General features: G+C 46.9%; 1 protein-coding gene across 5 annotated transcripts in view; it reads left to right on the top strand.

The window, feature by feature from the left end:
* The window catches only part of OTOA (otoancorin), a 74,703-nt gene that overhangs the window by 40,261 nt on the left and 19,761 nt on the right, over positions 1 to 14,681 (top strand). For 4 of the 5 annotated variants that reach the window (XM_006942284.4, XM_045047772.1, XM_045047771.1 and 1 more), the window contains 7 exons: positions 500 to 558; positions 979 to 1,096; positions 3,946 to 4,019; positions 6,537 to 6,672; positions 8,079 to 8,269; positions 10,139 to 10,232; positions 12,918 to 13,047. In XM_006942284.4, the coding sequence (XP_006942346.3) occupies positions 500 to 558; positions 979 to 1,096; positions 3,946 to 4,019; positions 6,537 to 6,672; positions 8,079 to 8,269; positions 10,139 to 10,232; positions 12,918 to 13,047 (802 nt within the window). The remainder of the gene's footprint in view (positions 1 to 499; positions 559 to 978; positions 1,097 to 3,945; positions 4,020 to 6,536; positions 6,673 to 8,078; positions 8,270 to 10,138; positions 10,233 to 12,917; positions 13,048 to 14,681) is intronic. The other variant, XM_023246638.2, reaches the window with a different exon arrangement.

Here is a 14,681-nt window from a genome sequence, read left to right as displayed (position 1 = left end):
GAGTGCCCATCTGGGAGGGTTGGAGGGGAGTGAGTGCTGCAAGCAGGAGTTACTTTATTCATGGTACTTTCTAGACTGTCCTGGTCTATTCATCTGTCTCTTCCACTTTTACTTCCTGGGAGCTAGCAGGTGGGCGTGGAAATAGGGGCTACGGAGGGTGCTCACCTGGTCAGCGGCTTTGTAAAGCATAGAAAGTAAAGTTCCAGCCTGCCGTCTGATGGCTTTGCCCTTCATTCGGGTCCTAGAGCATAGGGAATCCCCGGGGTGTGGGAGCGTGGGTTCTGCAATTACTCTGACCCCAGTTCACATCCCAGCTCTACCACCTGGCAATTGTGCGGGTCTGGGTAATAACATAGCCTGTTAAGCCTAAGCCTTCCCCATCTGGAAAATGGGATCATTGTGTGTCTTCCTCCAAGGGCCTCATGGTACTAGGCACACAGTGCTCAGCAGTGAGTAAGTGACTGCTCCATCCATGCTGGCAACCATTCTCTTCCCTCAGGCCTTGTTCCTGTTTGAGCTTCTGTCAAAGACAACCAGAAGGCCTGAGGAGCTGCTGAGGTAGGCGGGTGTACTTGGTCTGGGGGCTGACAGGCCCTCTGGAGCCTGATTTCTCAGGAGGGAAAGTTGGCTGTCTGCAGCCTGTGTCCCATCAGACCTGCCTTCTCTAGTCCTTTCCTCTCTCTCCCCAACCCCTTCCTTTTTCCTTGAGAGAGGGAGACAGTGCACATGTGCAAGCATGCACACGAGCAGGGGAGGGGCAGAGGGAGAGGGAGAGGGAGAGGGAGAGAGAGAGAGAGAGAGAGAGAGAGAATCCCAAGCAGGCTCCATGCTCAACGCAGAGACTGACTTGGGCTTGATCCCACGACCCTGGGATCATGACCTGAGCCAAAATCAAGAATCACATGCTTAACTGACTGAGCCACTCAGGCACCCCAGCCCCACCCCCCCCTTCTCCCGGGTCCCTTGTTTTGTTTTCAGCACAGGGCAGCTGGTCAAAGGCGTGACGTGCTCGCACATTGATGCCATGAATGCGGACTCCTTTCTGGCCCATTTCCACTATTTTGAGAACAACCTCTCCCTGCTCTCACCGTATCAGGTACCGTCGTAGCACATTCATGCCTCTCGTTCTCTCTTCTTGCCCCAGTCGTGGGCCTTGATGGACTGTGGTGGCTTAAGATATTTGTGCCAAGATATATATTCCCATGCAGGTGATGACGTGGGGCCAAATACTGAGCCAGGTTTTTCTCCAGTTTCTCTTTTGAAAGTTCCAGATAACCCATCTCTACAGCCAGAGCTTCAACAGATGGGTTATTCCATACTCAGATCTGAACCTTAAAATCCAGTGGTAGGGTATACCATTTCTCATATTCCTAATTATGTCCTCCTGAGACCGAAGGTCGTTCCCTCCTTCCCAGCCTTTCCAGGGGTAATCTGAAATAGAACAATACTCCAAGGAGAGTACTTTCCTTCTTCATTTAATACTTCATTTTCCAAATGGCTAGGGAGGCTCGTTAACTCTTTGGGGAGACCAGAGGCAGACACTGACTTTTTAGTGGATCTAAGCAAGTAAAGATAGGCCTTGGGAACAGCATTTGGACTTGGAAGTATAAACCGTCAGTGATACAGGGTCCAGAGAGGGTGAGCGGGCAGATGTACAAGGCATCTTCCCAACTCAGGCCCGAGTGTTGCAGATCTGAATGAAAAGTTTCCAACCAACGAATTCTCTTCCCGAGAGCCAGGAAGTAAGAGTAAAGCTTGGTGTATAATCCTTTGAGGTCATTGGAGGACTATGCAAAAATTTCACAAAGCTCTGCCATTCCATTGGATTGTGCATTGTGTCAGTGGTTCCCAAATGTGAGCATCAGCATTACCTGGAAGGCTGGAGTTGTTTGATGGGTATAAAGTTTCAGTGTTGCTAGATGAATAAGTTCTAGAAATCTGCTGTGCAGCGCTGTGCCTGTAATTAACAATATGATATTGTGCACTTCAGAATTTGTTAAGAGGGTAGCTCTCACGTTAAGTGCTCTTACCACAAAAACAGAAACAAAGAGACACAAGGAAACTGGGAGGTGTTGGATGTGTCTGTTACCTTGCTTGTCATAATGGCATCACGGTGTTTGCATGTGTCCAAACTCATCGCAGTGTACCCGTTAAATACGTGCAGGTCTTTGCATATCAGTGTTCCTCAGTGAAGCTGTTAAAAACACACAGAATAAAAAAAGAAAAGCCAGCGCAGATTACAGAGGCTCACTGGCAGTTTCCCTTCCCTTACAGTAAGCCTGGGGTGAAGCCTCCTAATTGACATTTCCAGCAGTTCCCTGGTGAGAACTATTGACCCAGGCAGGGAGGAAAGCAAATTATTTCTGGAACCTGGACCCCGGCATGGTTGTGTCCTTTATACTCATCACACCGATCCAATGGATGGAGGTCAGACCCACTTTGAGGAAGACCTACACGTTCAAAGAGGAAGAATTGTCCCGACAAAGCTCCTGACCTAGAATCCTCCCATTCTCAGGACATTCAAATACCAGTTAATTAGAAAATTTGCCTTTACTGTTTACATTTTTGCTGAAAATACATAATTATAAAAAAATAAGACAATATAGAGAGAGCAAATGTTCCCCCCATTTCCCCTGGAGCAGTGATTCTCAGAGCACTGTTTGGCCAAATCTGGAGACACTTTGGGTTGTTACTCCTGGGGGAGATGCCACTGGCATCCATTGAGTAGAGGCCAGGGATGCTGCTTCCTAACTACAATGTAGCCCCACCCACAAGGACTCTCCAACCCAAAATGGCAAAGGATCTAAGATTGAGAGTCCCTGCTCTTAAGGTAACCACAAGGAAAAGTTTGTTATCAACTTTGAGAGGTTTTTTTTTTTTTTTGGTGTGTATAAAACATATGTACGTGTAATTAAAAAAAAACACAAATGAGTTCATACTATATACACTGTTCTGTTTCGCTCTGTAACACGGGTGTATGTATATAAAATAGGACCTGGCCATCATTCCAGTGTTCACAGATACAAGTCTACCTTATTGAAACAAAACAGTTGCACAGCATTCGGTTATGTGGATATACCACAGTTTATGTCACCAATCCCAAACCCAGAGACAGTCAAGTTGTATCTCTGTTAAAAGGTAAACTGAGGAGTATTAAAAATTTTAAGAGTTAATTTGAGCAAAAAATCGATTAGAATCAGGCAGCACCAAACAGGAAGTGGTTTGGAGCGCTCTGGAAAGACTTACAGAGAGAAAGGTGCAGACGCAGAGAAAGGAAATTATTTGACTGGCTGTCGCTTAAAGCCCAGTTGGCTCTTTGTGATGGTTGTCGTCAGTGCTTTGATTTCATAACCTCGAGGCATTTACAGACTTAGATTTTGGTGTGCTCACTGAGGGCACCGTGTCATTAGGGCCACATTAGTCTAATGGCCTCCTTCTTTTAAAAAAAAAAAATTTTTAACGTTTATTTATTTTTGAGAGAGACAGAGACAGAATGCAAGTGGGTTAGGGGCAGAGAGAGAGGGAGACACAGGAACCGAAATAGGCTCCAGGCTCTGAGCTGTCAGCACAGAGCCCGACGCGGGGCTCGAACTTGCAAGCCGCAAGATCTTGACCTGACCGAAGTCGGCTGCTCAACCGACTGAGCCACCCAGGTGCCCCTAATGGCCTCCTTCTTTAATTAATCTAATATCTTACTTCCTTGCAGTTATAAGCAAAACAGGGGAGCATTCTCAGACTTAAATTTTTGTATTCCCTTTGTGATTGCCTCAGTTTTCTCATCCATAAACTGGGCACAGTACCAGTACCTACGTCGTAGGGTGTTTTATTAAATAGAAAGTAAGCGTATACAGAGCACTTAGCACAGTGCCTGGCCCACAGAAAGCACAGTCTGTGTTTGCTCTTATTACTACAGGACTAGTTCCTAGAACTGCTTTAATCTTTCAGGTTAATTGTTTGGCGTGGAAATACTGGGAGGTCTCCAGATCCTCTCTGCCGCCCTTCCTCTTGGCTGCCCTCCCGTAAGTGAACATTGGCTCCCCTCTCTGGCCCAAGAGTGAGATTGGTGGGAGCCATCCAAGTCATCTACCCCCGGGTTTTTGTGAGGAACCAGAGACAGAGTGGAGAGTGTCTTCCACGGTTAAGCCCTTGCAAATCAGGATTTAAATTCTGAGTCCCACGTAAACGTTTCAGACAGACGCTCTTGCTTTTTCTCGGTTATTTAAAAACCAAAGCCAAAGCAACCCAAGCCTGAGTGAATGTCCTTGACACAGGTCCCATCTGGGCTGGCCTCTCAGCTGTGCCAGGCTCCAAAGTGATCAGGGCTGATGTAAGTCATGGGGATTTCTCCTGGTATGTGTGGGCATTCAGACGTGGGAGGGCGCAGCCCTGCTTTTCATAGTCTGGACACTCTTTCCTCTTCTCTTTATTTCCCTCTTCCTTCTCTTGCTGTTAATTGCCCTCATTTCTTCAAAAAATATTTACTGAGTGCTTACTGTGTCCTCAAAGATAATTTATTTTCCCCCGTACAAGAGCTTACAATCTTGGGGAGGGGGAATAGACAAGCATGAAGTCAATTATAATGTCAAGTTGCTCTTTGGTTGAAAGTGATAAAGCCTTAGCTCAAACTGGCTTAGACAGTAAAAGGCAGTTTTGGTTCCAGGTAACTGGAAAGTCCAGGGATAGACTTCAGGCATGGCTGGATCCAGGGTCTCAGTGGTCATCTATCTGTCTTTTAACCCAGCTTTCCTCTGTAGGCTTCTCTATTAGACACCTTCTTTCTCTGTGGTTGTGTCTGGCCGATTCAAGGTTATATCTTCCTGGTTAAAAGACTTTTTCCCCTCATCCTTCTCAATAAGTTTTGAGTCTGACTGAGATTAGGGGAGATGGGTAACTTTGACTGGCTTAGCTTGGTATTACCTCCCCGGAGCCAAGAGTGAAGCGGGGTCCACTCCAAACCGCAAGGTTTTCAAGTGAAGCAGGTGGTTCTCTAAGAGAGCCAGGTGCTGCCACCATGGGAAGGAGTGAAAGGCACAGGGCACGGAGGGGGACTTGTCTCCTTCCGACTGGAGAGTCGGAGGAGACTAAAGTAAAGCTCAGAGAAGGAGCTGGCGTTTTGGAGTTCGAGATGGACACTCCAGGCAGGGGCACAGGGGCACAAGTGGTTCAGTGAAGCACTCTGGGGTGTGTCTGCAGAGTAGCTGGGAGAGAGAAGGCCAGAGAGGTAAGGGACAGTCCAATCAGGGAGGGCCTCTGTGACGCCCTGAGGTATTCCTCCTGTATTCCTGGCACGATCCTCAGGTTTGTGTTTCAGAGAGATGGTTACCTCTGTCCATGCAGTGGATGGACAGGGGGCCTGGCTGGAAGGAGGGAGACAGTGAAAGCTTGTTTCTACAGCCTGGCCCTTGGCATGGCTGTTTCTTTCCACTCATCCACATCCCAGCTTAAATACCTCTGTCTTAGAACGGGCCCCCCAGCTGTCCTTACCATCATTCTCCACTGCAGAACCATTTTCATTTATCACTGGCTGAAATGGCCTGTTTCATTCACTGGTTTCTGTTGTCTTTACTCTACTAGGATGAAGTATCCTGAGAGCGAGCACCTGCCCCTCATGCCGTGTTCATGCCCAGTACAGTGCCTGGCAGGCAGCAGAGATTTGCTGAATGAATGAAGAGATAAATAAAACCCCAGTACTGTGAATGGAGAGGGGAGAACAGATTTGAGCAATACTAAGTTGGTAGCAATGACAGATTTGGGGTTAAAGGGAAAAAGACATCTGGGATGGCATAGAGGAAGAAGAACCTGTAGAATTTGGTTTTGGAACAGTCTAGTGATCATGATGAGTAGGCCGTATGGGTGTAGAGCAGTCTTTCTCAACTTTTGTTTCATTATTGCCTCCCTAAAGGGAACAATTTAATTTCTCTGGAATGAGAGAATTTATCAGGAATAAGATTTTGTTGAATAGAGTTGAGCTTTAGTGGGTCACAAATCATTGTAATAACTAAGATTTTTTTTTCACTCCCTCTCTCTACCTGAACCGGTTTTTCCCCCCTTGGGGGCCATATTGCCTCTGTTAAGAATACATGGTCAAGAGTTTGGGGGATTCTACCCCGGAGATGCCAGAATTGGGTGTCATTTCTCTTACTTTCTCTGCTCTCTCCTTGTCTTTCTTACTTTCTATTTTATTCTCTCTTCTTTGTCTCTTCTACTTTTTTTCTTTCTTTCCCTTCATCTCCCCTCAGCCAGTCCATCAGTCAACATATGTTTATGGAGACCCCATTCCCTGATCATTGCTACTGGGGCATAGAAGAGAAGCATGATGGGAGTTTGCTTCCCGCTCATAGGAGAGGGGCATGGTGGGAAGAGGAGCATGATGGGTGGGAGGCTTGCTACCTGCCAAGAGGAGTCACATCACTGGGGAGAACAAACGTTTAAAGAATGGTCCTGGGATAAGCTCTTGGGCATGTGAAGGCTGATTTCAGGGGCAAATGCAGAACAGCCACTGTTCCCTCCTCTCTCATTCTTCTGTCTCTTTCCAGGGCTCACTACCTGGCTTCTGTCCCAGCTTCCCAGTGTGTGCCCTTTCTGATCAGCCTGGGGAAGAGTCGGTTGGACTCCTTGGTTTTAGATACCCACAAGAAGAATTCAGTCCTTAGGAAGGTACAGCAGTGCCTGGTAAGGAAACTCTTCCTGGTTGGCACTTTCCCTGGGGTCCCTTCCCCTCTGGGTATCTTGGCCATCCTGGAGAGCCCTCAGGGAATCTGGCTGGGATCTTGAGCTTGTGGTGATGGCCAGAAGTCTGACTTGTGGGTCTCAAAGCTGGTCCTGGAGCCCTGGGTGGGACAGTCTTGGCCATTGGTTTTGAGGACTGTCATCCTGGGACTTGAATGATGGGAGGCTGGTGTGGGGACTAGAAAGATCATAGTACACAGAGTCTGGGATCTAGACTGGCCTCTGGCAGTGATTGTTTGTGTGGCTTCCAGCAAGCCACTTCCTCTCTCTGAGCCTCAGTCTTCTCATCCCTAAGATGGGTGCAAGAGCACTTCCTGCACAAAGTTATTAAGGGCATGAAATAGGCAATATATTCAGTGCCAAGGCCCAAAGGGCAGACTGTCTGAGTGTAAATCCCAGCCTTGCCACTGGCTGGCAGTTTGTCTTTAATGTTTATTTATTTTTGAGACAGAGACAGAGCATGAACGGGGGAGGGTCAGAGAGAGGGAGACACAGAATCTGAAACAGGCTCCAGGCTCTGAGCTGTCAGCACAGAGCCCGACGTGGGGCTCGAGCTCACGGACCGCGAGATCATGACCTGAGCCGAAGTCGGCCGCTTAACCGACTGAGCCACCCAGGCGCCCCTGGCAGTTTGTCTTTAAAAAAGTGAATAATGCAGGGGCACCTGGGTGGCTCAGTCGGTTAAGCATCTGACTTTGGCTCAGGTCATGATCTTGCCATTTGTGAGTTCGAGCCCCATGTCGGGCTCTGTGCTGACAGCTCAGAGCCTGGAGTCTGCTTTGGATTCTGTGTCTCCCTCTCTCTGCTCCTCCCCTGCTTGCACTTTGTCTCTCAAAAATGAATAAATGTTAAAAAAAATTTTTAAAAAGTGGGTGATATTAGTACTTATCCCTTACAGTTACTTTGAAGATGGAGATTAAGACCTGGCATGTATTAAGCACTCAAATGTTACCTACTTTGGTCATTTGGGGAAAGAGCCTTAGAGGCTTTCTAGTCCCATCCACAGTTTGAGGTGCTGTTTTTATTATTGTTGTAGTATTAGAATGGTTGTTGAACTCTGGGGTAACCTCCCAGCAGTGGCACCAGTGACGACGTCAGCCCTCATTTATGGAGTGTCCACCATGTGCCGAGTCTTCTGCCCTCACCGGCCCCTTGGTGGGGCCTTCTAGCTCCCAAGGCCTGCATCCCTGGGGTAAAATCAGACCCTGTGCTGTCATTACTAGTCCATGGTGGGGCGGGTGATTCAGATCCTGGAACCTTGACAAGGTTTGGGATCGGGATGGGTTGTTGAGGGGTCACGGTCTTGAACCCTGCTGGATCTTCCCATCAGCTCCACTTGTCGGTTTCAGAACAACTCCATTGCCGACGAGTTCATGGTAGACATCGTGGGGGACCTGCTCTGCCACTTGCCGGCAGCCACCATCCACCACGGGGTCTCCCCCCGGGCCTGGGCCACAGCCCTGCACAGACTCCGAGACTGCCCGCACCTCAGCCCGGAGCAGAAGGCTGCAGTGAGGCTCAGGCTCCTGGAACAGCAGGGGTGAGGAGGGGCTGGGGCTTGCTTTGGGGTGGGGTGCAGGCTCTGGGGCACCGAGCCCTGGTGCTCATGCCCTTAAAACAGAGAGAGTCTTGGGGTCCCTGGGTGGCTCAGTCGGTTAAGCCTCTGACTTCGGCTCAGGTCATGATCTCACGGCTCGTGGGTTCGAGCCCCACGTCGGGCTCTGTGCTGACAGCTCAGAGCGTGGAGCCTGCTTCGGGTTCTGTGTCTCCCTCTCTCTCTGCCCCTCCCCAGCTCTCTCTCTCTCTCTCTCTCTCTCTCAAATAAGTACCATTAAAAAATTTTAAAAGTACCTCGAAAAACCCAGAGAGAGTCTCTAGTTTAGGGCAAGGTTAGATGCTTATGTTTATTCTAGAAGGGTCTGGCTTACATTTATTCTAGAAATGTGACCTTTTTTTGGCCTCAGATGCCCTGTAAAATGACAGTAACAGTGGCCACTCATGTGGTTGTCACCAATACATCTTGGCTTATGTAAAGTTTTTGGACCGATGGCACTTTACAATTGCAGGGAGGTGGCATTATTGTTCTTGTGAAATAACAATGGCAATAATAATAATGCAACTAATTGAACTACTGTCAGCTCAGTGGGGGAGCTCTCTGGGGGAAGACAGAACTGTTGTCTCTCATGTAGAGTCTTCTGAAGTTAGGGCAGATATTTGAGTAGGGCCTAACCATCAGTCAGCGGTTAAACAGCAAATGTTTGTGGAGCAATTACCATGTCCCAGGCACTGCCCTTTTATATACAGTTTAAGATCATGGACTCGAAAGGCCGACTCCTTGGGTTAAAATTTTGTTTGTATCATTTATTGCGTGTGTGACCTGGGAAAACCTTAATCTTTTTTGCACTTTAATTTCCTTTCTTTTAACATTATTTTTAAAAGTTTATTTTTATTTATTTTGAGAGAGAGATGAAGAGCAAGCAGGGGAGGGGCAGAGAGAGAAGGAGACAGAATCCCAAGCAGGCTCTGTGCTGTCAGCTCAGAGCCTGATGTGGGGGCTCAAACTCACGAACCGTGAGATCATGACTTGAGCTGAAGTCAAGAGTCGGATGCTTAACCGACTGAGCCACCCAGGCACCCCATGCACTTTAATTTCTACACCTGTAGGACGGAGACAGTAGTGGAAGAAGAAGGGGAGGAAGGAAAGGTTGTGATATAAATGACAGAAATTCAACAATTCAATTCAGGCTAACAAAAGGGAATTTACTGAGTTCAGAAATAGAATGTAACTAAAAACTGCAGGGGTATACTTCACACATGACTGGATCCAGAGGCTCAAGCGATGTTGTCGGGAATATGCTCCTCCCATCCCTCAGCTCTGTGTTCCTTGGTGTGGCCTTTATTTTCTGCACTTGGTAACAGGAACCGCTTCCAATGTCCTCTTTACTGCTGGGGATACCAGAAGAAAGAGAGTCTAGTTCCAACAAAATCCCCAAGGGTGGCTCGGTGTCCTGCATGTGATATCCTGCATCACGTGCCTGTTTTCTTGGTCGGGGAAGTGGGACTTGTCCACGTATGAAATCTGTTCTTGCAAGAAAAGATTGCTGGGAGGGGCACCTGGGTGCCTCAGTTGGTTGAGCGTCTGACTTCAGCTCAGGTTATGATCTCACAGTTTGTGGGTTTGAGCCCCACGTCAGGCTCTGTGCTGACAGCTCAGAGCCTGGAGCCTGCTTCAGAGTCTGTGTCTCCCTCTGTCTCTGCCCCTCCCCCACTCACGCTCTGTGTCTCTGTCTCAAAAATAATAGACATTAACACACATTTTTTAAAAATTAAAAAAAAAAAAGAAAAGGATGCTGCGAGCCAGGGACAACAGCATGTTTTTTTCAGTTCACTGCTTATCATCTCTTCGTAGACTCCCCGGGAACTGGACAGCTGAGACTACGAAGGACTTGGGACCCTTTCTAGTACTTTTCTCAGGAGATGAATTAAGCTCTATTGCCACAAAGGTACTTCTGTGGGGTTTACTGCCCCTTTGCTTTCTGGAACCTATCCTCCCTGCTTCACAGGGCCCAGATGTTTCCAGCTCCACTCCAGGATGTCTGAGGTTTGGGGAAAGGGAGTGAGGCAACAGCGAATCCAACTCTGGGCTTTTCACATGGCCCTTCAGACAGATGTGCACAGATGGGAGCTGTTAGCTACCACTCTGCTATCCATGAGCTTCCCACATGCATGCCTGTTCAAGGGCTTACACCTTCCAGTGCCATAGGCACATGCACACTTCTGTCCAGTGTGTATAATCACGTGCACAAACACATTTAATCCAGAACCAGAACCTCATGGGGCATTGCCTTTGGGCACACGCTTTGCTTGGAGCAAGTCTCCAAAATTAGACGGTCTAGACTAAGAGTCATGCCAGATAAGCATAAATGCCTCATCTTTTGCTACATAATGAAGCCACACAATCTCACTGGCATACAGCAATAAGCATTAATTTCTTGCTGACTGGTCTGTGGGTCACCAGGACAGTTCTGCTTCTGGGGCCCAGGCTCCCTGGGGCTCGTTCTTCTCACCACGAAGGTCTGAAACTCCAGAAAAGGGAGCACCGAAGTGCAGTGTTTCTAAAGCCTACACGGGGAAATGGCACACTGTCACTTTCCATTGGTCAAAGCAAGTCACATGACTGAGCCCAACCTCAGGGTGGGGATAGGAAGTAGTCTCCTTCATGCACAAGTGGAGGGTGGGGAGGGAGTGAATGTTTCCTGGACAAGACTCAGATGGACTGCAAGGCACGTCCACGTGCTCTCATCCCTGTACATGCACCTGCATGATGTACATTGTCACCTGTGCTCAGAAGGACCTGAACGTGGCATATCACCCAGGTTCACACATATGCACAGCACACATTCCAGTGTCCATGCATGGTAAAATCATCTTCTGGTGTGTCCAAACATATAGTCATAAGCAGCAGATATATACATACATATATATATTATATATACACACACACACACACAGACATATACATATATATATGATATACTTACATATTATATACTTATTTTCTAAAGATCAACTTTTGAAATGGAATAAGTTTTGTCTCCAGATGGTTACATCTCAAAAACACAGTGTAAGGTAGGGTTAAAAAAAGGCAAGTTGCAAAAGAATATGTATAGTAGGATACTAAGTAAATTAGCAGATACTAGTTAAATTTTGTTTTCACTGTGAAAATGCTTTAATGGTGGGTTTTTTTCCCACTGTGGAAATAGTTACATTAATTTTAAGTACATGCAAAGTAGTTCTACATGTAAGACAAGTTTAGGAGTGCATGAGAATGGTTAGTGCTCAATTCAGGGTGATGGTTCATTCCTTCTCTGGAAGGAAGGAGACCAAAGAGTGAGACAAGGACCCATCAATTATATTTGTGATGTTTAATTTTTAAGCTAGGTTGTGGGTACATGGGTGTTGTGTTGTATTATTCTCTCTACTTTTTTTTTAATGACTGAAATGTTTAATAAAACAAGTAGTACATGCTCCTGGTTAAGAAATTTCAACTGTACCAGAAGCTACAAGATGACAGGACGTCTCCCTCCCACTCCCCAGCCTGCCTCCCCAAAGACAATTGCTTTTCCTAGATTCTTCTGCATCCTTCCATAAAAACCCTCCTCCTGCTTATATGTGTTCTTCCTTTAAAAAACGCAAAATGGAAAATACCATTCACTCTACTGTGCATTTTGCTTTTTAACAGTTAACCATGTCTCTTGTGAGTTGCATGTGACCTTAGCTGCCCATGAGAATCACTGGAGAGATTCTAAAAGGACACATACATGGCCTCCACCCCAGGCCAATTGTCTTAGAATCTCTGGAGTGGGGCCTGAGTATATGTAGATTTCCCAGGTGATTGTCACCTACAGCCAAGATGGAACTACTGGCTTAGAATGTGACTCAAATTCTGAAGGTTAGAACAGAAAGAGGAACTCTCGAAACCTGAGGTGCATTCTCTTTGGACCGAGTGGGACACAGTGATGCACAGCTGTGTGAGCGAGTTTGACGAATGCTCTGGGCTCATGAACACGTCTACCTGAGTCTTGACAAAGATCCTGAGTCTTGACAAGTTGCATTGGTTCTAGATTAGAAATGGTACCTTCTCCAGGGTACCTCTGGAAGCCGCTTCATTGCTGGTTTCCACCCAGAATCAGACATAACCCTCTTTTCCTCTTTTTTGATGATAAATAGAAAGTTTAGTGAAAATTTAAAAACAGTACCAGATCAAAATGGGGTAGGCTCACCTACATTTTTTACAGAAATTATCAGGTCGCTCTAGTAATGATGCACCATTTAACAGTCCTATAGAAAAATAAATGTGTGTATTTACTGCATTTGTTCAGCATTAAGTAATAGCTTTTTTTTTTTTAGGTAATATCACTTTATTTTATTTTTGGCAGTCTGATAGGTAAAAAACAATATATACTCGTGTTATTGAACATTTATTGGATGCTATTGAGGTAAGTATTATTTTATATGATTCTTCGTAGAGAACAAATTAGTTGAGCTAGGAGATAAATTTATATAAGAAGCTGCTATAAAAGAAAAACAACCCCTGAGGGAGTGAGTAGTATCACAGTTTAAGTCTGTGTTTAATGTGCTTTAATTATTATTCATTCCTCCTCCTTCCTCTTCTTCCCCCCACACAGTTTCCTGATATCCTTCAACAAACAGCTTCCAAGATGGCCGGGACTTTGCTCCCCAAAGAATTCCTCTGGGCTGTCTTTGAATCTGTCCGGAACAGCAGTGAGAAGAGCCTCAGCTCTGACCCCAGCCCTGGTGAGTGTTTCCGGGGTGTCTGAGCTGGAGCTATGGCGGCAATGTTTGGGCTGAGTCCCTGGCATGAAGAGGCCTCCTCGTCCAGGGGGCTGGTTGAAACGTTTGCAAGGCAGTGGCATGGCAAAAAGCCATAGACCAAAGAACTACACCTTTGGAAAAGTGATTTGGAATCACGTCTTCCACTCCTTCCCCAGGCCAGTGGGTTAAATGGTGAACGCGTGCAACACACATTTCAAAAAGATTGACTTAAAGGGTCTAAATGGCTGAGTGACTGGGCATTGCAGTGCTGAGTGACTGGGCATTAAAGGAAGAACACACCAGGCTGGCCGGTGTGAACCTTGGATCTGCTGCTTACTGGCTGTGTGCCTTTGGGTAAGCCCTTTAACCTCTCTGTGCCTCAGTGTTCATCGTCTGTAAGATGGGGACAATGAAAGTCTCTACCTCATTAGGTTATTATGAGAGTTAATGGATTTGAACCTGTAAATGTGTTCACAACATTGCCTGGCATGTAGGAAGTGCTCAGTAAGTGTGAGATACTTTTATGACTTTTGTGCACCCACGAAGCACAGACTTGTGCCAGGCAGGAGGAGGCAAGGTTAATCGGACCCAATCATAATTGTAATAATAATCATTGGCAGCCAGTGCTCCCTTGCTTTCCTGCAACAAATAATTACTGAGCGCCGGCTCTGTGAACAAAACAGACAAAAATCCCTGTCCTGGCAGAGCTTACTTTCAAGGGACCTGGCGGGGAGGGCAAGTGCCAGACAGTATAAATCACACACACAGTAAGTAAAAGACGTAGTAGATGGTGTGATGATGAGTGCCAAGAAGGAAGATAAAGCAAGGGAAGGAAGGGGGTCAGGGGGTGTGGGGTGGGGGATTATAATTTGAAAAAAGATTTCAGATTCTGTGTCTCCATCTCTCTCTGCCCCTCCCCTGTTCATGCTCTGTCTCTCTCTGTCTCAAAAATAAATAAACGTTAAAAAAAAAATAATTTGAAAAAAGAACGGTGGATGCGGGTTTCACTGAGAAGGTGACATTTCAGTAGACTCCGGGAGTGTGGGCGTGGACTGTGTGGACATGTAGTGTTGGACTCTTACGGGCAAATAGAACTGTAACAGGAACGAGAAGGGATGGAAAATGAGAGGCCAGTGTGGCTGGAGCACACGAGAGGCAAGGCCACGTGGGGCCGTATAAAGGAAGTCCTAAGGACTTTGTCTTTGTCCTTGGGTTGGGGTGTCATGGGGGAATCGAGCAAAGAAGTGTCACGGTCTGATGTAGGTTTACCTCGGGTGGTCCTCTCTCCGTGCCCTGTCTCACCTCACCTCTGTACTATGATGTGGGTGCTGTGCTTGCTCCCATTTTCTTGACATGGGAAACTGAGGTTTAGAGGGGATTAAGAGACTTGGCCAAAGTCACTGAGTGGGTAATGGCAGCTCTCGGATTCGTACCCAGAGCCGGTGGTGATCTCCTTTAGCTCCTCCTGCCCTCACGACCTAGCAGTGCCCTTGTGAGACGGCAATGCTCCTACTCTGTGCATGTGGGTGTGCAAAGGTAAGACATGTCACATGCTGGGGAGGAGCCTCTGTTACCAGCACACCATTGGGATTTTCTTTAGTGGTTCTGGGTATTAG

This window comes from Felis catus, chromosome E3 (assembly GCF_018350175.1).
Source record: "Felis catus isolate Fca126 chromosome E3, F.catus_Fca126_mat1.0, whole genome shotgun sequence".
NCBI classification, from domain to species: domain Eukaryota; kingdom Metazoa; phylum Chordata; class Mammalia; order Carnivora; family Felidae; genus Felis; species Felis catus.
Note: the sequence above shows the minus strand (reverse complement) of the source record. Positions and strands in the feature narration are given on the sequence as shown.